This window comes from Crotalus tigris, unplaced genomic scaffold, assembly GCF_016545835.1.
Source record: "Crotalus tigris isolate CLP2741 ecotype Arizona unplaced genomic scaffold, ASM1654583v1 scf7180000024398.1132909, whole genome shotgun sequence".
Lineage (NCBI taxonomy): Eukaryota > Metazoa > Chordata > Lepidosauria > Squamata > Viperidae > Crotalus > Crotalus tigris.
In genome coordinates, this window is record NW_024100566.1 from 478,314 (window position 1) to 505,552 (window position 27,239).

Genomic DNA, 27,239 nt, shown 5'->3' on the forward strand with positions numbered 1-27,239 from the left:
ACATCACTTGCACAAGAATGTTATAATGTGATTTCATCATGGCTTTTCATGGATACAGTAACATTTTCATAAGTTAGTTTCTGATTTATCTCAGCTGCCCAGTCATTGTGAAATTGGGCAACCTCAAAATTGGAATATTAAAATTTGGCTTTGGAGATATACTTGAAACAAGATTCTAGGCTGCAAGATGAGGGCTTTAAAAGGTCAAAGTAGTACCTATAGAATGGTCAAGCATCCGATAAAGAATTTGGAATGCTATTGGATTGCTAACATCTACTGGATTCACAGAAGTCAGTCACTTTCTTAGCCCAATCCACCTCTCCGGGTGATGGTTGTGGGGGGAAATAAGAGAAAGGAATATTAGGTATATTTGCACCTTGAATTATTTATAAAACAATAAAGCCTATATAAAAATTTTAAAAAATGAAACCTGTGTTAAGAAACAGATATGCCCCAATAAAACACATTCCATTATAACTAACTATAATAGCCTGGTGATTCACTAAGATGCTGAGCCACAAATTACCTATTCCTGTTTTAAGCAAGATTAAAATGGGCAAACCCAGCCACTGATGTTCAAAGTCCTGTTCACTTATGAAATTTGCTGGAAGTTCCAGACATGTTAGGAAGAATTCAGACATTCACGTATGCCATTATTTAACATAATGCAAGCAACAGTTAGCAGTTTTATAGTTTACTCAACCTAATTATCTGGGTTCACGTGGCATTGGCTGATAAACTAGATGGGCTGGATACACACTGGAGGCTATGTTAAGCCATGATTGGCTTGTTTCTTGGTAAGTGTGTTTTAAAAGCCAATTTACTACTGTCTCATGTCTTCTATAGCAAAGCTCTTTATTAATAGGTTTGAAGTTATCATTCCGAAGTCCTCACTATGCTTTCTACTAGGTTTGCACAACCCTTGAAACCATAGACTAAGTGACCCTGGTTTAGTTAACCATGTTGTGTCATTTCTTCCCTATGGTTAGTTGATGGATGAGTGCAGAAAGTGGGACACAGAAAACACATTAATCACGGGAGGCTTGTGAACGCACGCTTCTCCAGTTACTTTTATACCAGCGATCAGATTTGGTCAGTGGAGTGTCCTTTAAGTTTGAGACAAAGGAGTTTATAATGGAAGGAACGCAAAGAAATGCATTTTTTTTTTTTTTGCCACACAGTATTTTGGCCTTCTCTGGATAACAAAGAGAAAAAGTTCAGCACCTTTTACAAGAAAAGGGGGAAAATGCGTCACCACGCAGCAAAATGTATCAGACATTACAGGCTTCAAAACGGAGCAAATCTATTTTACTGTTTTTGAGCTCTCCTGTTCCTGCGTGAACCGCTAAGCGCCTCCACGAAGCAATGCCTTCCTCCTTGCTCCGTGGAGCACCTGCATTATCCTCCCTCCTGACAGACAAGAGCCACGACAAAACGTCCAGCTTGCTGTTCAGGTGGCTGGACTGTCACCTTCGGTCGCGGAAAACGGCGGCCTTCGGCCTCTTCCTACCCACGGTCCACCTCCAGGAGGCGGGCAGTGGCGAGAGCCGTCGCCTCCCCGCGCCGCCTTCTCCCCCCTCTTGCCCGCGGGCCGCCCTGACTGGCAGGCAGTTCGGCGTCTGCGGCTGACGGGCCGGAGTGGCGCGCGAAGGAGTCGCGTCTGCGGCCCCATTTGCACGCCCGCGCAGCAGGCGAGAAGCGGGGCAGCAGCTGCCGGGAACCATCGCCGAGCGGAATGAAAGCGAAGTCTCGCACGGAGGGTGAGAACTGCTGGTGGGAGTCCTGTCGCTCCCGGCGCAGGGCAAGGGTCTCTGAGCAGCTCCTTCTCGGCTGCGAGTTGAGAAGAACGCGCGCTTTTCTGTGGAGAATTAGATTAGTCCCTACAGGCTTGCAGGGCTAATGGCAGGGACAGCACCTCTGAGGATGTGCAGAGGCCAGCTTAGGGGTTAGCCAATTGCAAGAGAGAGAGGACGTATTTAGTCCCTCAAGTGGGCTTCCTGCTACGAAAAGAAAAACGTCTTAATTGCCTCTGAGACAGCAACATTCGCCTCTGCCCCTGCCCCCCCCCCTCCCCAATGCCTGTCAGTGCTTCCTGGGTGTGCTGGAACTCACATCTCTCCTTATCCCAAATGGGCTGCTTGTAGGCCTGAGGAAAACACTACTAGAGGCTGTTGGATTGGTGAGGGTAGAGGGGACATCCCCAAGTGCTCTTTAGGACCCTCTCTGGGACCATCCCCACTGTGCCCTTCTCATACACTCACTGGCACAATTATTCTCAGGGAGTTTCTTTTGCAGGCAGGAAGGGGGAAGCAAAAGCTGGGCCTTGTCCCTTTCCTTCCTTCCTTCCTTCCTTCCTTCCTTCCTTCCTTCCTTCCTTCCTTCCTTCCTTCCTTCCTTCCTTCCTTCCGCAGAGAAGCAGAGAGGCAGGTGTGTATTTTGCTATTGATGGGCTTGCCTAGCTGGCTGCACCTTCCTGGCAACCTGCCTTTGCCTAAAGGTGCTGAATTAAAATTTAATTTACAGATGGGCCTTTTTGCATGGGGAAAGTGGTCTGAAGACGCAGAGGCCACTGGAGCCTTCCAGCAATCGGTTTCAGATTGCACTAGAGGCGCTAGTATCCATCACTTTGATGCCTTACAATCCTCACCCTCTTTTTTTCTCAAGTGTTTCTAAATTCACAGAATAATGCTACCACTGTGCAGATTTCACAGCAAAAGTCCTCTCCTTTTTTTAGACAAGGGCCCTTTCAGTATAGGGCATTCATACAACTTGTTAGGAGAGTTGCATGCTTACAATGCTGTAGTAGTGTCACCATTATCACAAAGCATCCATTTGCCTCTGAGGAAGCTGATCCTATCACCCTTTCTGATCCTTCAGAATGATCCTACTTCAGTATATCTTTGTCCTGGGGTTGGGGGGGGGGGGAATAGGCATGCACTACTCAAAATACTAGCCTGCAACCCCTAACCATTTTCATTTTCTAAGAATGCCTATGTGGGGCCCAAAGATGTATTGGTAAAGGAAGATAACACTAGACTTGTGCTTTGCTTTGCAGCATGCTCACATCTCTGCTTCAGTTAAAAGACGTTATAATAAAAATTGTTTGGTAGGGCAGGGAGCCTAGCAGGCATCCAGGGGCACCTGAGAGCCCTCAGGCATCACATTGGAGACCCAGAAGCATTATAGAATAACAGAACTTGAAAAGAACTTTAAGGTTCTTTTGGCTTAAAGTCTAAATTCAACTAAATGTAGAGATGATCAGATTTAAAAAGAGGAATGGAGGTAAAGATAACGTGGGGAAGGAGAAAGTAGGATGGGGAGTATGCATAAATAACATCAGATAGCCTTATGTAGTTGTTCTGACAAGAATCCGAAAGTTTAAGCAATAGATTAAAAAAATCTCTGTAAAATCCTGGCTTCTCAGATGAAATGTGATGAAGGGAAAATAAAGTGGCTGAGCAGAAGTTGGAGTTCCAGACAGTGTGAAAGAACAAATAGAGCCAAGGGTTGAAGGAATTACAAACAGAAATATATGGTGTTAAAGACAGTCATGACTTTCCCAAGGCTGCGCCTGACCATAACTGAAAATTCTGTGGCTAAGCAAGGCAGCTTTTAAGGGAGTCAGGCTCAATTTTATAATCTCGTTGCTGTAGTCATTAACTGAATCACCACAATTGTTCAGTGAATACATGGTTGTTAAGTGAATCTGGCTTCCCTATTGATTTTGCTTGTTGGAAGCCAAATAGGGAAGTCACAAATAGTGAACATGTGACCCCAGGACACTGCAACCAACATAAATACATACTAGTTGTCAAGCACCCAAATTTAGAACACTAAGCATGGGGATGCTGTAAATGCAAGGTCTTGTTGAAAATCACTTTTTTCAGCACCACTGTAACTTCAAACAGTCACTAAATGTAAAGTAGTAAGTTTAGGACTGTTTGATATGTTTTGTGGTGGAGCTAGGAAGCTTTATCCTGACATTTATCCTTATATTTCTATTCCATCATTTTCATTATTAAAAAGAATCTCAAAATGGGTTATAAGTCATTGCAAACAATTAAGTTTAAAGTCATCATCATCCTCTTAAAAATAATTGTAAATAACTTTTAATCGCTATTAAATATGGAACAAAAAATACTGCGGTTCCAATTTAACTGAAAGTCTGAAAATGTGTATCTTTAAAAAAAAAGTTCAGTTTCAGTTGTTAACTAAACAGGAACAGATTCTGCAATGGAGGTTTTTGTACTGGAAATGCCTTAGTTCAGGTCATTTTATTACGAATTGAGCAACTTCAAGAAGACATCTTTTATAGATCTTTTGTAGCTGATGGGCACCTACATATGGGAAAAGGTATCCTGGTCCCAAATTTATGACGTGCTGTGTGAGAGTGCAACTACTGTGGAGATAAATCTAATTAACAGAAAAGTAAAGGCTTCTTCAAAGCAACTACTGTGGAGATAAATCTAATTAACAGAAAAGTAAAGGCTTCTTCAAAGCATGCTTGACTCATGAGGGTCTACATTAATATGTCCATCTACAGAAGTAGTTTGCCACTGACTCCTCCTGGGCGGTTTCCTCAGTTTCCCAGTGCAGGTTGCTTCCCTAGGCTTTTCTGCAGGCCTTCTACTCAGACCTGACTCTGCTTCATTTTTTCAAGGTCATCCAAGATTGAATAGGTCCTATCAAGGTAATGACTAATTAGCTGAGTGAAAAAAATAAAGGTGAAGAGTTAGTTTATACATCACATTAATTCATAATATGTTTGCTGGTTTTAGAAGTCCAATGAAATGTGGGCACTGCCATGTTAAATAGAAACTTTTCCACAATAAACCACACTGTAATTTCAATCATTCCAGTTCATTTCAGTGGAACTGGTGGAGAAAAACTTCCTCCTTCATTAAGTTCCATTTAACTTTTTCTAGCAAGAGGTTTTGGGAGCTTGCCCAGTGCTGTAGGGTAAATAGTAATGTATTTCAAGCAACAATGATGAAGCCACTTAAAAAGAGGTCTTATTTTGTTTAAAAGAAAAAACTCCAATCTCTCCTCACCACCTGCTGGATTATCAGGAGTGAGGAGTACTAGAGACTAGTGCATTCTTTTAAGCATAGTAAATATAGGCTTGGATTGCTGGTCCATTAAAAAATCAGTATGATGTGGTTATGTTCCATGGATTCTATAGATGCTAAGTGTGGCAGCAAACATATTTTTACATTTGTCTTACAGGTTTAAGGTGATTGTGGTCTTTTGCAACTTTTGAATCATTCCGATCTTCAAGAGACCATTTTACTCACCAAGTCTTGCTGACAGTGGATAACATCTTGAGAGATTCTTTTCTGTTAGCAATGGAGAAATATGAAAAAATCAGTAAGATTGGGGAAGGCTCCTATGGAGTTGTTTTCAAATGCCGGAATAAAGACACGGGGCAAATTGTTGCTATCAAAAAGTTCCTGGAATCTGAGGACGATCCTGTTATTAAAAAAATTGCACTTCGAGAGATTCGGATGTTAAAGGTAATGAATTGGAATCTGCTTATCAGAAATTTTATTTGATTAAACTGTCTGTGTACATTCTTTTCTATACGTTTACAGTATTGTTTTTTCCCCCCTTGTAACTAATCCAATGGCCCATTTTATCTGAACATCACCATGCCTTTTACATCACAAATGCATTGTTGGATACCTGCCTACGAGTCATCCAGCTTTTGGAAACTTATCTTTAAAATATATTTCATAGATCATTAACTACAGATAAAGTACATGCACTATGCATTTGATGATAAATAGCCCTGATAAAAAGCTAAGAGAAACAGTGGAAAGAGTGGCTATAAATAAGATTATTTATTTCCTCAATTTAAATATCAAACATGGATTATAGATTTAGAATGAACATATTTTAAGAATAGTGATTTTCATTGTTTTGTTCTGTACTGTTTGAGGACTTTTAATCTATGAGAAGATTAATAAATCTCTAATGTAAACATTATTAATTGTAATTAGTATAGTAGAAAGCTGTTTTACTCCTTTCTTTTAAGCTTCTTGTAGTATTTAAGATTGGGGCCGTCTAAAAAAATAATTTCATATAAATTCTTTACCTCATATATTCTCCCATAGGCTCAGTTCAGTTTACAATATTTTTTTTTATCGTATCTGTCTCCGAGAGGTTCACAACCTAAGAGTTATCTTAGGAAGAGAGTTTTTGGCTTTAGATATGTTTGTTAACACTTGTCCATTTGTCTCTCTTGAAAGATTTTCTGATGTTATGAGAGCCAGAGAATTTTTCAGAAAAGCTTCTTACATAATGTCCTCCTGATACTGGGCCTATATATATTCCACTCCAAGTGAAGCAAAATAGCATATCAAGATAACCCCAATTCTGTAAGAGGAAAAAAATACTTCATTTTGTAATTGATGTAAATAATTGTGGACAATTGATTGAGATCTTAGTTTTATTGGATTTTTTCTGCTGGTTATATGTTATATGGGCAATCTCTCTTCTGTTCTCCAGCAATTTATCTCTGACTTTTGGTGAGGTAGTTTAGGGGTGCAAAAAAGAGCTTGGAAAATAGATACAGCTTATAGATTGCTTGTTGTTATCTTTGCTTGTTATCTCTGGCTTCTCTGCATTGTGCTATCTCGCCAGCCATTTTCCTGGAACAAGGAAGGGGCAGAAAATTTTAAAAGAAAACTGATATTCTCATAGGAACTTATGAAGCATCTTCTTTTCTAGTTAGCATTTGCACAAAATAAGTTAGAGTTTCTAGGAATTAATGGGCGTGAATCATCCTTCCTATCTGAAAAGAATCATCCATGCATTACTTTACACAATGTAAATTATTTTACATCAGCTTTGCCAGTCATTTGATATATGTATATTATATTAGAATATAATTATTACATTGGTTGAAGATGGTGGGAGTTGTAGTCTGCCACAACTACAGGGCTCTGGCTTGAGAAAGGGTGCTCTAGAAGTAATCATATATTTAGAATTTTGAGAATGAATTTCAGGCTTTGTTGTTGTAGGAAAGACCAGTCACAAAATACTGATTTAGGAGAAAGTAACTGTAATATTGCACTACCTTTGCACCTTTGACCTTTCAGGATTATTGAATAATTGGATTGGAAGGGAACATGGAGGTAATAGTAATAGTAGTAAAGTTGGAAGGGACCTTGGAGGTCATCTAGTCCAACCCCCTGCTCGGGCAGGAAACCCTACACCATTTTGGACAAATGGCTGTCCAGTCTCTTCTTAAAAACTTCCAGTGTTGGAGCATTTACTGCTTCTGGAGGCAAGCTGTTCCACTGATTAATTGTTCTCACTGTCAGGAAGTTTCTCCTTAGTTCTAGGTTGCTTCTCTCCTTGATTAGTTTCCACCTGTTGCTTCTTGTCCTGCCTTCAGGTGCTTTGGAAAATAGCTTAATTCCCTCTTCTTTATGGCAGCCCCTGAGATATTGGAATACTGCTATCATGTCCCCCCTTGTCCTTCTCTTCGTTAAACTAGACATACCCAATTCTAGCAACCGTTCCTTATATGTTTTAGCCTCCAGTCCCCTAATCATCTTTGTTGCTCTTCTCTGTACTCTTTCTAGAGTCTCAACATCTTTTTTACATCGTGGTGACCAAAACTGGATGCAGTATTCCAAGTGTGGCCTTACCAAGGCATTGAAGAGTGGTATTAATACTTCACGTGATCTTGATTCTATCCCTCTGTTAATGCAGCCTAGCACTGTGTTGGCCTTTTTGGCAGCTGCCGCACACTGCTGGCTCATATTTAAGACCCAAAGCAAAAGTCTTCAGACCATCCCAGACAAATAGCCGGTTGAACATTGCTTGAAACCTCCAGTGTTGGAGCACCTACAAGTTCAGGAGTCTGGTTCTTCTACTGCTTCATAACTCTCATAGTCAGGAAATTCCTCTTAATGTTGAGTTTGGATAATAAGCTTGTCTTCCATAGTCCTTGTCTACCCACAGGCATTATAGAGAGTAAATCCATACCCTCTTCCCCTGCAATATACTACTATGCCCATCCCCCACCCAGCCTTCTCCTCCTTAGGCTAAACATTTCCAATTCTATTAACCATAATTTTGTACACCTCAATGGCTTCCCCTCATTTGCCTCTTTTTCTAGATTAAAGCACACCCTAAATGTTGTAATCTATCCTTGTAGAAAAGCTGCTCCAGCCCTTTGATTATCTTGGATGCCCTCTTCTAGATCCACTATATCCCTTTGAAGTGCAGTGATCAAAACGGAATACAGTATTCCAGGTTCTATATCCCACTTATGGAACATTGAGTGCAATAATTACTTCCCTAGATCTCAACCTTATGTATCTGTGTTGATGCAGCCCAAGATTGCATTGGCTCTTTTAACAACTGCAGTACACAGCTGACTCATGCTTAATCTGTGGTCTATCATGACACCCAGATCCTTTTCACAAGTACAGCCACCGAGCCAGATAGCATCTATATTGGTTCTGTACATCTGATTACCAGGTCCGTCTCAATGTATTTTTGCCTTTCTTTTCGTGATAGATAAATAGTACTTCCAAAAACAGCACTTGGTGGTAGTCTGCTATTATTTTCATTTATTTTTGGCTATATGTGGTGCATGGAAGCCTTCCTGAAAATAAAGGGCAGTATCTTCTATTTTTTTTTCTTAAAAGCCAAAGTAATCATTAAAAATAGTTGAATAAATTTAGATGAGACATGGTTCAGTAATTTTGCAGTCAATATTAAATTGGTTTACAGTTCATAAACCATATCAAATTGTTTACAAGTTTAAAGTTGGAGTGGAAAACTAGCTGTTTTCCAAGATAAGTCCCTTAAAAGAACCATGATGTCCTGGCTTTTATTCCACACCTGGCCATTTGTCTTATGGGTGGAACAAGACCAATAGAAAACAGTGTTTATCAGTCAAAAGCTTATCCCCTGCATAATGCACCCAGCAATATGGAAAAGTAACAGGAGGTTACAGCTGGGTGTTGGGTCAGTTGGAGAAAGTACTGTTGGATTAACAATGAGGGGATTCAAATAGACTTAACCTTATCAGCATTTCATTAAGTGCTGAAAACATGGTTGCAACCCTGGATCTTAGGCCAGGATATAGAATGAATTCATTCTGGTGTTCTGTTAATATATGTGTTGAATTCAGGGGTATTGGGGTATTTCAATTCCTTTCATTTAAAAAAAAAAATATTATTATTGGTTATTCTACTGTTTATTAGCTATCCAGTATTGTGTGTTGAGTTGGAAGCCATATATAATTAAATAACAAATAAATTTGGAAATCCAGTTTATCCACCCTAAGCCAGGAAAGTGCACTGAATGATTTTGGATAAGGACATAGTTGCTGTGAAAATAAAATTGGAGGAAGATGTATTATATACTCAGTGATATTGAACAGGAGAGGCAAAATGTAAATTTAATAAATGCATAAGTAAATAATGGTAATCTGTTTTGAAATGAGCAGAAAGTCAGATGTTTGGAAGCCTGCTTTAAACAGAGGTAGTTTGGAAATGTCTTGAAGCTTGCCCTCAAATGTCCTTTACTGGCACTTTTCGTCTTGGTTTCCTTAGTTTTCATCTTTCCTGACTCACTTCTTGCTTTTCATACTGGGAAAAGCAAGGGACAAACAAACCCTGCTCACAGTGTGTGAAGGAACTCTGTCTGCTCATGTAAAAATAGAATTGGGTGGTCTGAATGTCAATACTTGATCTGTTGATTGTCCCCCTCCTCTCCCCCTCCCCCGTAGGTATATTTCATCTTTTTAAAAATATCCATCCATCCATTTTATTAGTAATCAGTCTTGAAATAAAATGAGCCTTGTGTGAAGAAAATGTCTTCTGGTCAATTCTGAGGAATAACAACCAGTTCTAACTCTCCAATCAGATCATATTGCCTTAAGCCTTTAGGTCAGACATGTCAAACACAAGGCCCAGGGGCTGGATATGGCCTGCGAAGTGTTTCATGTGACCCGCAAAGCCATCCTGGATACAGTGAGGGAACGATCCCTGCTGCCTTGGCTCTGGCCCAGGCCAGCTGGGAGCCAATGTACAATTTTGTGGTGGCCATCTTGGCACTTGCCCTGGTGGACCATGCCTTGGCACTTGCCCCGGTCCCACCCCCTTCTGCCAGAGACCCTCAGATCTGTCCCAATCCTGCCCAGGCCCCCACAGGCACTCTTGATGCGAATGATGTAGAGCTGGCCACACCCACCCAATAGGCCACACCTACTCCATCCACGCCCACCCAGTAGGCTATACCCACTCTAGCCACACCCACTCTGCCCCCCAAGGGCAGCCGCAATGCTGATGCGGCCCTCAATGAAATTGAGTTTGACACCCCTGCTTTAGGCCCAGGGGAGATAACCAAAGGTCCTGTAGACATTTTACCTTACAATTCCTCAATTCCTAAACTTTGAGTATGTTGTTAGCACGAGTGGATATTGTAATTCAAAGTCAATGAGGATATCAAGTTGCTTACTTCTCCGTGTGCATGCTTTAACTCCATAATAGCATTCAAATCTACCCTAGTTATCTGAAGAGATCCAGAAGTCTGATAAACTATTGTGGAAAGATTAATAGGGATTTCTAAAGCCCAGGAAGAAATTCAATAGTGGGGGCAGCAGCTTATGTCAGGAAAACAGGTGATAAATGGCCCTTGCAGGAACCAAGAAAGAGAAGGGGAAGCAGAGTATCTCAGCAATTTGCACCATTCATTGCCAATAGATCTGTGTGCTGAATTGTGTTGATTGAACAAGTGCAGGCCTGCTCTGCCGCCAGTTCTGAAAAACACTTTCTCAGTCAATAGTAACAGATTGTTTGTTTGCTAATTGGAGAATAGTGTGGGTTGAGATCTAATCCAGCGGGTGTGGGGAGACAGGATTCTTAATCCATCATTTTTCTGTGTTGTATAAACACAGAAAGAACAAAGGCTTCAACAACACATTAGTCATTCATATCATTCAGATTTAAGAGATTAAATGAGAGCGCCATTTACCTTGTCTGCCTTTAGGGTGCAAGTGTTGGGTTTGAAATATGTGAATATAAGGCTATTGATGGGGGAAAAAGGCTACTAGTGATTATATATCAACTTTGGTGTCAGAGGCAGAATGCATCTGGATCCTAGTTGCTGGGAGACATGTCCTGTTTGTGAGTTTCCTTCCATGGGAAACATGGTGCTGCCTGTATAGACCTTTCATCCAATCCAGCACAACTTTTTATAAACTCTTATGAACACTGAGACCAGGAGATCCCCATGGTGATATCTTGGTATTTTAAAAATCTGAAACCACTATTTGTTACTGTTTTGCTGTGTTGTTGTTAAATCACTCTGTCTTGAGTTAGTACGACCACTGAAGCAAATGTAGGCAGCCTATGACCACATACTGCATCCATCAAACATATTTGCCAAATCTCTAAAGCTTCCCAACTTCATAATGTGGTATACAATATTAAAAGCAACTGAAAATAATCATAACCAGCAAAAAGAATGATAAATGTTTAAGAAGAGAAAAACAGGAAATTTGTAGCCCTCAATCTTGATCCCAAAGGATCCCACCATGTTCCCTAATCCAGGGCTTGGGGGAAGAGCCAGTTCCTTCAAAATTCACTTAAAAACAAACATGAGTAGGAGTTAGCTCTTTCAGGCTCAAACAAAGACAACATGGGATTCATCTTATCATTCAGATTATATTGTATGTAAGCATTCAATCAAAATTTAGGATTATATTTATGATCAACCATCAGTTTTTTATGATACTTTAAGAGGAAGGTTCATGCTTTGTGAAGTTTAGGGACGATGGAAAGGGAGAATGAGAATAATATGGGAGAGACAAAAGGCAAGAAAATTGCAGCTTAATATTAATGGCAATTATTTTATTTTTGTTTTGATTGAAAAGCAGAACCAAATGGTTATGCTAAAAGATTATGGGAGGAGATTAGTCTTCAACAAATAAATAAATAAATAAATAAATAAAATTAATAACAATGTTTAACTGAAGAGAATGTTTTGGGTTTTTTTTTTTTTTAGATAATTTGAGGCACAGTGAGCAAAGAGCCATCTGGAAGCTGAAATAGAAACATGAAATTCTGAGCAATGATTCTTGACCTTTTTGCTTAATAGGGTGACTATGTTTTAGAATTAGACCATATTTTAGAATATTGATAAAACCACTTTATTTTCGTTACCTGAACCTGCTTCACAAATGTTGTGTTATGCTTTTTTTTAGCAACTGAAGCATCCCAATTTGGTCAATCTTCTGGAGGTCTTCCGGAGGAAACGAAAACTTCACCTGGTCTTTGAGTATTGTGACCATACAGTCCTTCATGAACTTGACAAGAATCCACGTGGGTAAGTTGCCCACTCGTAAAATTCATAGAAAGAGAGCAGATAATGTCCATACCTTCTGCAGACTTTTCTTTCTAGATGTAACATATCTGCAACCATCAATCTTAAAGGGGGAAAAAAGGCCACTATGTGGTTGTCATGGATTAAGGCATTCTTGTAAAAGAATGGTTTGAGAGCTTGCTGTGGGCTCTTGCAAAGGAGATAATGTGGCTGAGATGGGAGCATGTATTCTAAAGAAAGGAAATAACTCCTCTTCACATCTTTAAATTGATAATTGTTGAAAAGATTTCTTCTGCCTCAAAGGCTTTTGCAAATCATGCACTTTTTGAGAAAGCCAACCCTTGCCAAATTATTTTAAAAGCCTGATTTTTGATATTTGTGTTAAACCTAGCACAATAGACACAGATACTAAAGTGTTGGTTTAAATGTATGATCAGACCTTGGAAAGATTGTCATTTTTCCTACCATGGAAATTGATTGGTCTGGAAAATGTTGCTGGCAGCTTTTTGCCTTTGTAACAGCTCTTGAAGAGGCCGGTCAGTTCTTTTCAAGAATCATAAAAGGGACAGCATTAGGGCACTTCTAGATGAGACTCTGTGCCAATTTGAAAGCAACTCAAGATCACTTAGAATAGATTAGAATAATAACTTTATTGTCACTTTGAATGTATACTAATCGGCATACATTAAAATGAAATTTCATTGCTCTCAAAGGGTCACCACCTCCAATATACACTACATACATATGACAAAAATAAATAAACTTGATATTATGACATCAACTATGTTGGAAAGTTGCTTTACTATATTTCTGGCTCTGTTGCAGTGGCTTTGAAATGGCAACAAAGGTATTAATTTGATTTAGAAGGCCACCGTATTACAAAATTATTTTGGTTAGTTTACATAATTAAAAGAGAAGAGAAAAACACTTTAAAAAGTGAGATTAAAAAACATACTCAGATAAAAATCACTCAGAACCTAAAATACTGCATAAAACCTACTAGGACTCACAGACAGCCTAACTCCAGGCCCGAGAGAAAATTTTAAAAAATTGCAGATCCCTTGCAAAGTGGAGCCATGTGACTCTCTGGTGGGCTGTTGTTCCTAAAAGCAAGCTTCCAGGAAGCCACTAAATGGCACTGTTTAATGGTGGGGACCCAGAGCACCATCACTTTGCCCAATTTTACTGATTGGGTGAAAACCATGGGAGACAGATAACCAGGACGTATACTATGAAGGATTTTGTAACTGACAAGTGTGGACCCAGAAGCCAACTGGCAGCCAGTAAACTTACAAAGCAGTAATGGCTCATGGGTGTATTGAGGTTTACCCATAACTGCCCTTGCTGCTTCTTTGGGACCAACTGTAGCTTCCAGATGGCCTTCAAGGGCAGCCCATTGCAATTGTCCAGTCATGAGATGACTAGGACATGAGTGACCATCTGAAAGTTCTCCTGTTTCAGGAATGGGCACAATGGGTTCACAAGATGAACCTGTGCAAAGGCCCTCCTAGCCACAGCTGCCATCTGATTTTTAAGCAGTAGTTGTGAACCAGTGAGAACCCTTAAGCTGTACACTGGTCTCAAATGGGGAAGTGCCACCCCATCCAAAGCAAAATGTGAAAAATTCTGAGATCCAATGGCTCATAACAGCTACAGTTACTCAATCTGAGCATAGCCTCTGGGCAGAACTGGGCTTTTTGTTACAATGCAATATCTTGTAGATATTCAGTTTCTTAAATACCAATCAATAACTGTTTAGTTTTAATTTTACTTCATGCTAGAATGGCATATTAATGCTGTTCTTTTAGATAATTGTAAGCATCCCAGAGTCATGTGCAGAGATGGGCAGCTATAAAAATCAATCACACAAACAAATGTTTACCATTTGCTGTAGGTCTATAAGATTCTTGTAGAGTCTACACTAGAATAGAAAGGGCAATCAAACAATTAGAGGATTAGGGTGATTCCTTTCTTTCCACAAGTGTTTGGCTCAGAAAGTAGGTAAGACAACATAACAAAAGTATAAATCAGGCATGACATAGGAAATGGGAACTTAATATTTTTTTCTGCTTTGATAGTAAGAACTAGGGGTCAACCATTGATTCTAAATGAGAACCAGTTTGATCTAGTGGTTAAGGCTTCAGACTAGAAGTAGGAGACTATGAGTTCCAGTCCCACCTCAGCCATGAAAGGCAACAGGGTGACCTTGAGCCAATCACTGTCTCTCAACCCAACTCACCTCACAGGGTTGTTTTGTGGGGAAAATAGGAGAAGAAAGTGTGTTGAATATATTTGCCGCCTTGAAGGGAGGATATAAATAAATAGATAATAAATATAAATGCAGGGAGTGTCAGAATATTAAAAAGGAAGTACTTTACTGTATATAACAGGGTATGGTTTTAAAATTGATTGCATACAAAAATTATATAATTGATAGTTATGGTTTTGAAAAGACACTGAGCAAATTCATAGAGGAATAAGCTATATGTTACTTTTGGAATAAAAGGTAGTATATCTGAAATACCAAAAATTTTATGTCTTGTCCATTCCTTTGAGCATTGGGATACATTTGCTGAGTCACTTTTTATCTAGCCCTGAATCTTATCTTCATATATATAAATATTTTACTGCTTTATGAATTTTAGTGTAAAATATTTGTGAAATATTTTTAAATACTTAAAGCAGAATAAAAGTATTTAAGTAGCTGCATCTGAGAATTGTTTTCCTTCATTTCTTATTTGCACTCCAGCTCGCTTCTTGCTTGTTCTTATTTTAACCCATAAATCCATTTTAAAAACCCACATTGAATATTCTAAATAGTTTGTCCCCAATTTATGTGTTATGTGGATGTGGGAATCATCTAGGAAAGATATTGAATTCTATACACCCTATTTTTGCTGTCTTTTCCATTTCTTTCCCTCCAGGGTCCCAGAACATCTTGTGAAAAGCATAACTTGGCAAACTCTCCAAGCAGTGAATTTTTGTCACAAACACAATGTAAGTCATCCCATTCCAACATTGCACTCACTGTACCAGTTTGTTTTTGCAGGTCTGCAGACTTTGAGCTTACCAAATCAGAGAAATATTTGTATTTCCACATTGTATGTTGTATTTCCATGTACCTCCATGTTGAAGAAAAAGGTCTAAATCTTCACCTATGTATAATTGCTATAATTATCTCAAGAGTGGATCAGCTACATATAAAACTGTTTTCCACATTTAAATCATTTTTAGAGAAATGTTTTCATTGGGGATGGCTGATTTGTCTCCATTTTTGACATTTTGCCAAAAGTGTCCTGCTTCCATGGTAAATTTCTCATCACTTAATAGAGAGGTTGGCAACTTTTTCAGGTTGGTAATTTTTTTAAAAATTTATTTTAATGCAGAAGATTGTAAAATTTGGTGATTCCTAGTATTTTGGTTATTTTAAATTTTTGAACAGGTGGGGAAGTAATAACTAGCATGTTGCTGCCTCTTACCCTAGAAAAATCTTCCACAAGTTGATAACTTTAATAGGGATTGTTGTTCCAGAATTCCCAACTTCTGGCCATGCCGATTAGGAATTTTATAGTTGCAGGTTGGGAAAAGACATTCTAACAGAATCTAGAATGTCCAGATTATGGAGAACATGCATAGCAATTCATGTATAAATATGTTTCTTGACACATCTCTCTTTACCAAATACCAAATACCAAAACTTCAAAGGAAGACAATAACAACAACAGAATTGGAAGGGACCTTGGAGGTAATCTAGTCCAACCCCCTGCTTAGGCAGGAAACCCTATACCATTTCAGACAAACGGCTGTCTAGTCTCTTCTTAAAAACTTCCAGTGTTGGAGCATTCACAGCTTCTGGAGACAGGCTGTTCCACTGATTAATTGTTCTAACTGTCAGGAAATTGCTCTGTGCTTCTAGGTTGCTTCTCTCTTTGGTTAGCTTCCATCTATTGCTTCTTGTCCTGCCTTCAGGTGCTTTGGAGAATAGCCTGACTCCCTCTTCTTTGTGGCAACCCCTGAGATATTGGAACACGGCTATCATGTCCCCCCTTGTCCTTTTTGTTAAACTAGACATATCCAATACCAGCAACTGTTCCTCATATGTTTTAGCCTCCAGTCCCCTAATCATCTTTGTTGCTCTTCTCTGTACTCTTTCTAGAGCAGGCATGTCAAACTGCCAGCCCGTGGGCCAGATGTATCACGCCAAAAACGTGCCCACCCAATTGCCAGCATGTGACGTTGCGAGTTTGACATGCCTGTCCTAGAGTCTCAACATCTTTTTTACATCATGGTGACTAAAACTGGATGCAGTATTTCTTTATTTTCTGCACAAATGAAACAGGATTGCTTTTGTTTATTTCTTAGCAATCATACTTCATAAAAAAGTGAGAGAGCTATATTGTCTCAAGTGTTAGATCTCAAGACTAGACTGCCAGGTATCTATGCCTGAGATTAATAAAATGAAGCATTGTGTTTTCTCCTTGAGTGTGTCAATATGTCTCTCTTTCTGTGTCTAGTGCATACACAGAGATGTAAAACCGGAGAACATTCTCATAACGAAGCATTTTGTCATTAAGCTCTGTGATTTTGGATTTGCTCGCATCTTAAGTAAGTTTATTATGTGAAATTCAGTCCTTTTTCACTAGGGCAGAAGGCAGAGATCCTGCAACAAATACATGAATGTATGATTTTTTCCCCCTGTTTAATCCTGTTACTAATGTTCTTAATGGATGAAAGGATGAAAACAGCAAAGTTGCTTTTTAAATTTTGTTAAGCAGTTAATTAATTGAAAGTAATTACCTTTGTATTTATCCTTTATCCTACTTTAATACTCATTTTAGAAAGAGTAAAAATGTAAGAGGATTGGAAAACATGACATTGAAATCTTTAGAAACATCAAAACATACAGATATACAAAATCAAATGCAACTTTGATCTCTATGTTAGAGACAGGACAGATGTTTGTTCCTAGTTCTACAGAAGTCACTTACATAAATTATATTTTTGTAGCTAAGTGCATGTTTTTTGGAAGTACATGAACCACAAAGCAATCCAACTGAATTATAGCAATATTCATGCAAAGACAAAATAAGATGATCAAAACAAGAGGTGTTACTTTTACTTTTTCTAAAAATGAGTACCAAAGTTTGTAAACAAGAGCAGGTTTGCTTCTTTTAGAGCAACTGAGAATGAACTTTACCATATATTGTTTGTAATTCATTTATTATTTATAAATATTCTTTCCTTTCCTTTACCCTTGAAAGGAAGATCTAGAGAGAGTGTTTTTAGTCCACTAATTGGTACTTCTGTTTCTGCGATCCTTTCCTCAACTCCTTTTAGCTGGGCCTTGTGACTACTATACAGATTATGTGGCTACCAGGTGGTATCGTTCTCCTGAGCTCCTTGTAGGTGATACTCAGTATGGCCCTCCTGTGGATGTCTGGGCTATAGGCTGTGTCTTTGCTGAACTGCTTTCTGGCATCCCTCTCTGGCCTGGAAAGTCTGATGTGGATCAACTTTACTTAATCAGGAGAACATTAGGTAAGTGAAGGTTACTGAGGAACAGAGATACGTCTGAGTTGGCTATTGTTTCTTCCGTCCTCCTCATCCCCCCACCATCACCTCTCGGGTATCCATGTGAAATTTGACTGTTTCCTGTGTAAACACGCTAGAGGAGCATGACGTGTTGCATTGAGCCATGGGACTATTTTAATTGAAGTTAGTTTTTGTATATGTTCATCAACTTTCTTCAGCAAGGTACTTGGGAGAGGGGTAAGAGAGACTATTTAAGGCATCCTTATTGCCCCCCCCCCAAGTCAAGGGTTGTTTACATTTAAGTAACTTTTACCAATCTGATGCCTTTAAAGGAAAGAAAAGCCAAAATCCAGCCCATTTTAAAGTGAAAGAGGCGCGGGGGGGGGGGGAAGGGTGGAAATCAGCAAAATTGAAGAAAAGACTTTTTTTGCCAGTCCTATAGACGAGTGTTTGGCTGGTTACCTAGGCACCCATGTTTCTGAGTCAAGCCATTCTTCTATCCCATCTTCTGCTTCTATTGCAAACCCCACACAGGATGAGGCCTTGGTGATGCAAATGTTTAAACTGACCCCACTGTTTGATTCTTGTTCAAAGGTGATCTCATTCCCAGGCATCAGCAAGTCTTCAGCACAAACCAGTTCTTCAGTGGGGTGAGGATACCCGATCCAGAAAGCATGGTGAGAGTTGCCCTCCTCAGTGGTCTTACACAAGCGTAGCACAGTATCACCACTGGAGTGACTTATTAGGGTGGCAAAAATGTGGATGACCAACAGATGCCAGCAGAGAGAGAGAAAAAACGGTAGCTGGCAGCCCAGACACAATTGCCTGAGAAAACAGAGCTAGTTTGCAAGTGTTTTCTCCTCTTTTCAGTGCAAGAAGCAGTGTTTTTGAAGGACCAGAAAGTATTGCTTTTACTGATTAGCTATTTAGGGACCCAGGACATTGCTTGGTTACCAATTGTTGCCTAAAAAGAATGGTTCTCTTGGATTGACTCTAGAGAGACATGTAACTAGGTGCAGTCTGGAGATCAACACCCAAATTGGTTTCTAGGAGAGGGGAAGGATTGCAATTGGAAACAGAAAAGAAAGCTGCAGACTGCAAGACTTACGGTAAAAAGCTGCAAAGCAGAAGAACCAATTTATCTCTTTAATTCTCTCATCTGTCCTGGGAACACATTCTCTTAAAAGAAAAATGCATTTTTGTTTTGTTTTGTTTTTCATTGTTGTTATAGGAATACAGTGGGGTGGGGGGGGATCCTCAATAACTATGAAGAAGATTCTGCTAATATTTATTTTATCTTTTTTAATCAGGAGCCTCTAGAAACGAAATTCCCCACTATTTCTTATGCTGCTCTGGCATTTATGAAGGTGAGGAAAATATCTTGATCTTTGTAGTCATTTATTGGAGCTCATAAATACAGCACCATCTCGTATGAGTGACCTTCAAATTTACTGCAATTATTCCTTACGTAGCAATCTTCAAATTTACTGCAAAATATCCCCCAAAATTCCTGTTAGATGGTTAATAAGGAAGATGGTGGGGGAAAAAACTGCAAGGATCAAAAGCAAGGTTTCAAATGGAATATTTAAATGTGATGCACTTTTTGTCTCAGCAAAACACTGAAACGTAGTGTGACCTCAAATTGTTGTTGAAATACAATTCATTCTTGTTTGTGCTGAATGGGTTTTGGCAGTTGTACTTCAGCAACAAGTACAATTAGAGTTGGAGAAGCAAGAAAAATCTAACCAAGCACACATTTCTGAAGCATCTAGAAAAAAGCTGGATGGTTGGCTGATGGTAGGAGGAGCAAGACACAAAGAAATGAGTCTTTTCCATTTTCAAGCTTAATGTGTGTGACTTTGAGAATGGAAATTTCATATTGCCCTGAAAATATATATTTTTCCTAACATGGGTGAAAATATGAAAATAGTATTTGTTGAAATGTGTTCCTCTTTGGAAATAAATAACTTGCGTGTTATTTATTGATAGCATTCTTTATAACATGGGTTCCGTTGATGCTTGTACCTGAAATGTAATCGTTCTCCAGCAGGATGGATGTGGAATCCACTGATGGTAATTTCAGCCTTCCTGCTCAGACGAGACTAAGACAGAGCTTTAGCCATGCCTCCCTCTGGGTGTGCCTTCCCAGTTTTTGTCTTAGTCTCAGCTCAGCAAGGCGCAAAATTCCAGGCTCCTCAGCTAGACTAGATTTATTCAGATTTAATTGGATTTCAACTACTAAATTTTCTAAATTGTTCTACCTTAATTGGATTTGACTTAAACTGAAAAAGACATGGCAAGGACTCTGTCCTTCTAAACTTTTACAGCTCCGTTGGAGGCTGCAAGCCTCAATTGGGTGGGGGCTCCCATCCCGACTGATCACAGCTTTCCGTGATCCAACCGATCAGCTGGTCAGCGGAGAACGGAGGGTCTCTGCAGGGCAGCTGCCGGTGTTTTTTTCCTTTCACTGCGAGCGTCGAAGCCACGAGGTTTTTTTCCTGCAGTCACACCCGGATTGCAGCGGAGGCTGCGCTACAAACTGCAAGTGATTCTGGCAAACGGAGGAAACAGGGATCGTCCTGTTTAATCATTTAATTACCGGATTTGTAGTTTGTTTCTTGTATTTCTCTGCCCTTCTTTTGCTAAAACTTAGTTCTTCGCTTCTTGAGGCTCAGAAGCGAGCGCGGCCGCCATTTTGACCGCATGGTCATAACGCAGCCGCCATTTTGAGAGGCCCACAAGACGGATGCCATATTGTTGGGACCTATTGAGCTACATAGCAACTTTTGATTTGCCTTAGTGCCTTGGTCTGCGAGTCAGGCCCGAACCAGGGGGTAAATAAATACCATATATCCATATCAAGTGTGGTTGATCTCTAAGGGGTTATCCTAAATTTCATGAGGCTTTGTCTCACCTTAAGTGCATTAATGTGTTAACTGCTTATTGGGGAACAGGTTCAAATTCTCAAGACCTGTGTAAGTGGAGTGAAGAGGTAATCTTTTGACTACCTGTTTCAAATAGTCAGTGGCCTTTAGCCACAGGGCCTAGACAGGCAGTATTAGAAGGCTGTCTGACTGTTCTTGCCATTGCCATTGTTCAGAGCAAGGATCGGTTTTCCATCTCTGACTACTTGATCTGCGTGCTTGGGTTCCCCCCATTTCTAGATATCCCTGATCAGGATTATCTAGACCGCAATGGCAGGCAGTTCCTTGCCCCAGGCGACTCATGGTTCTGGTGTCCCCCCTGCACAGGCAAAATGCAGATCAGATGATTTGGAAGTGGGGGGGGAGAGAAAAGCCAAAACAAAACATTTATCCGTCAAGGAGACTTCTAAAGCAGCCAAGTGAGAGGCCACGAGGAGACATCTGGCACTGGAAAAAGAATTCTCCAAGGCACAAAGGCTCAGGTCCAGTGAGGCTGAAGTGGTTTCCTCCATCTCACTGGACGCTCCCACGTTTGAGCCACTTTTTGCCTCTTCACAGGATGCCCCGAGGGCATGATCTCCTCAGGGGGAAACTGAGCAGGTTGGTCCTCTTCGCTCCTCTTCTTCCCCTTCCCACCAGGGAACTGAGAGCAGACGTGCCCCAATGGAGATTAGGACCAGTTCTAGGGAGCAAGCAGAGATGTGGTCCCAAAGCCAATTCCAGGCATTCATGCACCACGCCTTTAAGCAATTCATGTCCTCCTCTAGGAGCAGTCAGGGGCCTTCACACCCCCCACCTCCCCCATCTATTCCTCCTCCCCAGGTGGAACAGGACACGAGACCCGGGTCCGGTGTCTCTGAGACCTCTTCCCAACTAGGCGAGGAGGGATCATTAGATGTGGTAATAGCTGACACGCCTCTGTCAGAAGATGACGAGGCAGCACCTGAGGGTCTTTTCGATCCTTCTCTTTTCAGATTTCTTCTCTTAAAGCAGTGGTTCTCAACCTATGGGTCGCGACCCCATTTGGGGTCGATCGACCATTTCACGGGGGTCGCCAAGCAAGGCTGTCCACCATTTTTTTCCCCTTTTCCGGCGGGTACCTTACCTCCCTTGGGCTGGGCCAGCTGGTGGCCCAGCTGGTGGTCGGCCTGCTCTGTTTCTGCCGCTTGCCAGCTACGCCTGGGAAAGTCCTCGACTTACGACCAGTTTAGTCCTCGACTTATGACCGGTTTAGTCCTCGACTTATGACCGGTTGGGGGTCGCGGCATTAAAAAGGTTGAGAACCACTGTCGTAAAGGCATGCACCACAACCAACCTGACCTCAGCCCAGGAGGACAAACCATCCACCTCCACTGGCCAGGAGTCCAACCCATTATTTGTGGAGAAGGTCGTAGAGGATAAACAAATTCCCTGTCCGCTAGTTTTTCGGACTATGGTAGAGAAGCAGTGGTCATCCCTGTCCACCACGCCTTCTCCAAGCAATATGGAGAAGAAATTCTATAATGTCTCTTCTTCCTTTGCTTGTCTCTTAGAGGTGCCGGCCGTGGATGCTCCTTTAACCTCTCTGTTCTCCACCACTGCTATTCCAGGGGACATGGCTGAGTTCCTGAAAGCGGAGGACAAAAAGTTCGAGTTCTCCCTTTGTAGAGCTCACCAGTCTTTGGCATGGGCAATCAAGGTGGCAACTTCATCCTCTTTCTTTGCAAGATCTTTAGTAATGTGGCTCCAGGATCTTCAGGTGCTCATCCCGCCAGACCAGGCTAGGGCACACCAGACACTGGGCAAGCTAGTGGCTGCCTCAGAGTACATCGCAGATGCATCTCTTCACTCGGCCAGATGCTCTGCCAGATCTATTGCTGCCACAGTTGCCTCTCGTAGGATGCTATGGTTGAAACAGTGGCGAACTGACTTAAAGTCAAAGTGGCGCCAGTCAACCTCCAAGTATAGTGGAACGCACTTATTCGGTGCAGTCCTGGAACCACATGTCATTGAGGGCAAGGATAAGCGTAAGGTCATGGCGCACCCCTCTAAAAAATTGCATAGGCGGCCCCAACAGGAATACCGCAGACAGTCCTTCCATCCCAGCGGAACTTAGGAGTGAGGCAGCCCTTTCGGGCAGGGCAGTCCTGGGATTGGCCCAGAGGCTCATGATCCTATCCCCCCAGGCAGGATCGCCAACAGGACCGCCAGAACAGTGGAGCCAGGGCTCAGTTCCCAGACAAACGTCCCTTCAGGGGATCGGGCAGTCGTCCTTACAGGAGGTCCAAGTGACGCCAAGGAGGACTACCCCATAGGGGGTCACCTGGCACTGTTTTACGACATCTGGGAGGGCACAATCACCGACTCCTGGGTCAGAGACACCATAAGACAAGGTCTCTCTCTAGAGTTTCAATCTTCTCTCCCAGATCGTTTCATACAGTGCCCGGTTTCAAGAGATAGGACAAAAGCACAAGTAGTCACCACAGCCATTGCCCACTTATTAGATATCAGGGCCTTAGAACTGGTACCACAGAACCAGATGGGAAAAGGCTTTTACTCCATCCTATTCGTAGTTCCCAAGACCTCAGGAGAATGGAGGGCGATACTGGATTTAAAGGGTCTAAATTATTTCTTAACCTACAAAAGGTTCAAAATGCAGACCCTAAAGTCAATCTTGGCCAGCATCAGAAAGGGGGACTTCCTTTCCTCCATCGACCTGACAGAGGCATACCTTCACATCCCGATTCTTCAAGAGCACCGCAGGTTCCTGCGGTTCTGTCACGCGCACCAGCACTAACCGGTACAGGGCCCTCCCCTTTGGACTCTCCTCAGCCCCGAGAGTCTTCACAAAAATCTTGGCCGTACTGGCGGCACATCTAAGGATGATGCCAGTGCGCATACAGTGTTATCTGGACGACATACTAGTGCAGTCCAGATCCTTCCAGTCATGATTCGGATCTGGAAGTCACGATTCGGACACTTCAGGATCACGGGTTCTCCGTGAACTTCAAAAAGAGTCACACGACACCTACAAAACATTTGCTCCATCTGGAAACATTGATAGATTCGGGTCTATGCAAGGTCTATCTCTCTTAGAAGCGGCAGATCAGCATTCGAAAGCTGGTCCAGCAAGTTCGGAGGGAGAAGGTGGTGCCCCTGGTGCAATTATCCCAACTGCTGGGAAAGATGGTCATCGTTCCGTGGGACAGACTTCACTCCAGGAACCTTCAGTGGTTCCTTCTTCCTTTCCAGAGACGGAATATCAGTGCTTCCAACAAGAAAGTCAGGGTTCCTCATCACATACTGTCGTCACTCCTCTGGTGGACTTCATCCGCCATGACCAAGTGGACCATTTTCAAGGAGCCCCCCTGGATCACCTTGACCACAGACGCCAGTCTGTTCGGTTGGGGGGCCCATCTTCAGTTCCATCTGGCCCAGGGTCAATGGTCCAGGTCAGACTTGGCCCACAACATAAATTGGCTCGAGCTCAGGGCCATTCACCTAGCTCTCCTAAGGTTCTCCTCCCTTGTGTCAGGGCAACACGTATTGATCCTGACCAACAACATTGCAGCCAAGGCTCATATCAACAAGCAGGGAGGGACACGATCCTGGTCACTCATGCAGGAAGCCCTGACCATAGGGCTCTGGGCAGAGTCTATTCTGAGTTCCATCAGAGTGGAAGACATATCAGGGGAGGCAAATCAACAGGCAGACTCCTTGAGCAGGGCCACAGTGGACCACTCGGAGTGGAGACTGGACCCAAAATTGTTCAGGGAAATATCGCACAGGTTCGGCCATCCATGTCTAGATCTCTTCGCCTCCCTGGGGAACTCACAATTCCCCAGATTCTTCACCAGGTTCCCAGCAAGGGGAGTGGAGGGAACGGACACCCTCCGGTGCAGGTGGCCGGAGGGTGTGTTTTATGCATTCCCTCCCCTTCCGTTGCTGCAAGCGACCATACGCAAGCTGATCCAAGAGCAGGCGGAGATAATCTTAATTGCTCAATACTGGCCAAAGCATCTGTGGTTTGCCTACCTTGTGGATCTGTCGCTCTCGCCACCGTGGAGGATTCCCCCGCACCGAGTGGCTCTCAGCCAAGGGAATCTCCAACATCCGGATCCACAGTGGCTTCTATTAGCCGCCTGGCACTTGAGCGGGAGAATCTGACTAGGCAATCCTATTCCTCTGGGGTGATCTCGATGATCCAAACCTCAAGGCGCCCCTCGACTAATAGGATCTATGATGCCACATGGAGAAACTTCTGCTCGTGGCTCTCACCACTCTCCGTTACCATACCGAACATATTGGAGTATTTACTGGAGGGGCTAAATAAGGGTTTGTCACCCAGTACTATACGCAGGCAGGTAGCGGCATTATCGACGGTCCTCACTGTGACAACCTAGTTCCCTTGTCACAACACCCAGCAGTCAGTGCCTTTCTCAAGGGCGCAGTCAACGCTAGGCCGCCTACAGTATATCATTTCCCATCTTGGGATTTAGCCACAGTGCTGCAGGCCTTAACTTCTCATCCATTTGAACCACTTAACTCTTGTTCCCTTCAATTTCTTACCTTGAAGGTGGCCTTCCTAGTGGCTATCACGTCGGCCAGAAGGATCTCGGAATTAGCAGCACTATCGGTCAGAGATGACCTTTGTACCTTCCACAAGGATAGGGTGGTCCTTAGATTAGATCCTTCCTTTATCCCGAAGATCAATACGGGTTTTCATAGATCACAGGATTTGGTCCTCCCTAACTTCTGCCCTAATCCTTCTCATCGGCTGGAGAGACAGTGGCACAAGTTGGACGTGCGCAGGGCTCTGTGCCATTACATCAAACGGACTTCGGTTTTTCGAAAGTCTGAGGCCTTGTTTGTGTCTTTTCAGCCTGCCGCAATGGGTAAGAAGGTCTCTTCTTCCACCATTGGCAGATGGATTCGGGCTTGTATTTCCAGGGCTTACCTTTCCCAGTCCCTTCCGGTTCCTTCGCACATTACAGCCCACTCAACACGTAGTGCAGCGGCTTCAGCAGCCTGGTCTACCCAGGCCTCAATTGAGGAGATTTATAGGGCTGCAACATGGTCCTCTCCCTCTTCCTTCATCAAGCATTATAAGATTATCAGTTTGCAGCGGCGGAGGCTGCTTTTGGTAGGCAAGTCCTACAGCAAGTGGTTACTTCTCAGGGGACACAAGCCTAGACTTCCCCTCCCTATGGGGACATGAGCAGCTTTGGTATGCCCCATCGGTGGATTCTACATCCATCCTGCTGGAGAAGGGGCGTTGTCTTACCTGAACGCCTTTTCTCAGCAGGATGGTGTAGAATCCACACCCTCCCTGTTAAGGTAGTCTAGACATGTGTATTAACTTTTTGTTTGGAGCCTTGCGCCAAGACTTCGTCAGAGATACATTGCCTCGACAAAAACTGGGAAGGCACACCCAGAGGGAGGCGTGGCTAAAGCTCTCTCTTAGTCTCGTCTGAGCAGGAAGGCTGAAATTACCATCGATGGATTCTACACCATCCTGCTGAGAAAAGGTGTTCAGGTAAGACAACGCCCCTTTTACTCTCTGCTAAGAGAAATACATTTCATTTTCCTGAATGCTCTTTTGAATCCATAATTACATGTTAGTTGGTATGCATTTCGGTCTCCTGCTTGTGTTGTCTCAGGGCTGTCTCCATATGGATCCCACTGAAAGGTTGACCTGTGAACAGCTCCTTCAGCATCCTTATTTTGATAGCATTCGGGAGGTAGAACTTATGAGGGAACGAGAAAGATCCATTACACGGAAACCAAACCGGCCACCTCGAAGGCACATGCCTGGGGTAAGACACACTAGGCAATGCAAACCACAGGAAGTGAGCCCCCTCCCCCCTTGTTTGTGACTGTTACCTCACCTGTTCTATTTATTCCAATGTTTAAGACAATTTACCATTAAAAAAATTAAAAGCAAAATGAAAATCTGTGTTTAGAATAATTAGCATTGGTAAAAACTTTCAGAAGCCATCTGCTTTTACCATTTTCCTATATACTAGAGGAGTAGGGAGCCTCAGGATTATAGTGTTGAACTTTTCTGAGAAACTTGCATTGAAATAGGCTAAAATGAAGGGCATGCGCATGTCCTCCAGTGAATTATAATTTATACTTTATCTTTCATTTACAGTATCTGCCCCAATTAACCAGCAGCAACATTTTACCTGCTTTGGATAACAAGAAGTATTACTGTGGAACAAGAAAACTCAACTACCGTTTCCCAAACATCTAAAAAAAAAAAAAAAGCAAATGTCACAGCTAGTTCATTCTGTGTCTTCTTGTGTTCCTAACCATGAAGGAAACTTGGAAGACAATCACAGTATCTACACTTGCAGAAGCTAAAGCAAACCACAATTTTCTAGTTGAAAAGTGACAAACCTTGGAAAGAAAATATATGCTGAATGCGTGAGCGCGCACGCGCGCACACACACA

At 42.0% G+C, this 27,239-nt stretch overlaps 1 protein-coding gene across 1 annotated transcript; it reads left to right on the forward strand.

The window, feature by feature from the left end:
- The first annotated feature begins 1,449 nt into the window (after positions 1–1,449).
- CDKL1 (cyclin dependent kinase like 1) lies at positions 1,450–27,053 on the forward strand. Its single transcript, XM_039329472.1, has 10 exons — positions 1,450–1,760; positions 5,227–5,513; positions 12,230–12,351; positions 15,273–15,345; positions 16,863–16,953; positions 17,686–17,886; positions 18,475–18,557; positions 19,191–19,247; positions 26,444–26,599; positions 26,938–27,053. The coding sequence occupies exons 2-10, from the start codon at positions 5,346–5,348 to the stop codon at positions 27,037–27,039; spliced, it is 1,053 nt and encodes a 350-aa protein (XP_039185406.1). The 5' UTR covers positions 1,450–1,760; positions 5,227–5,345; the 3' UTR covers positions 27,040–27,053.
- Positions 27,054–27,239: the final 186 nt, after the last annotated feature.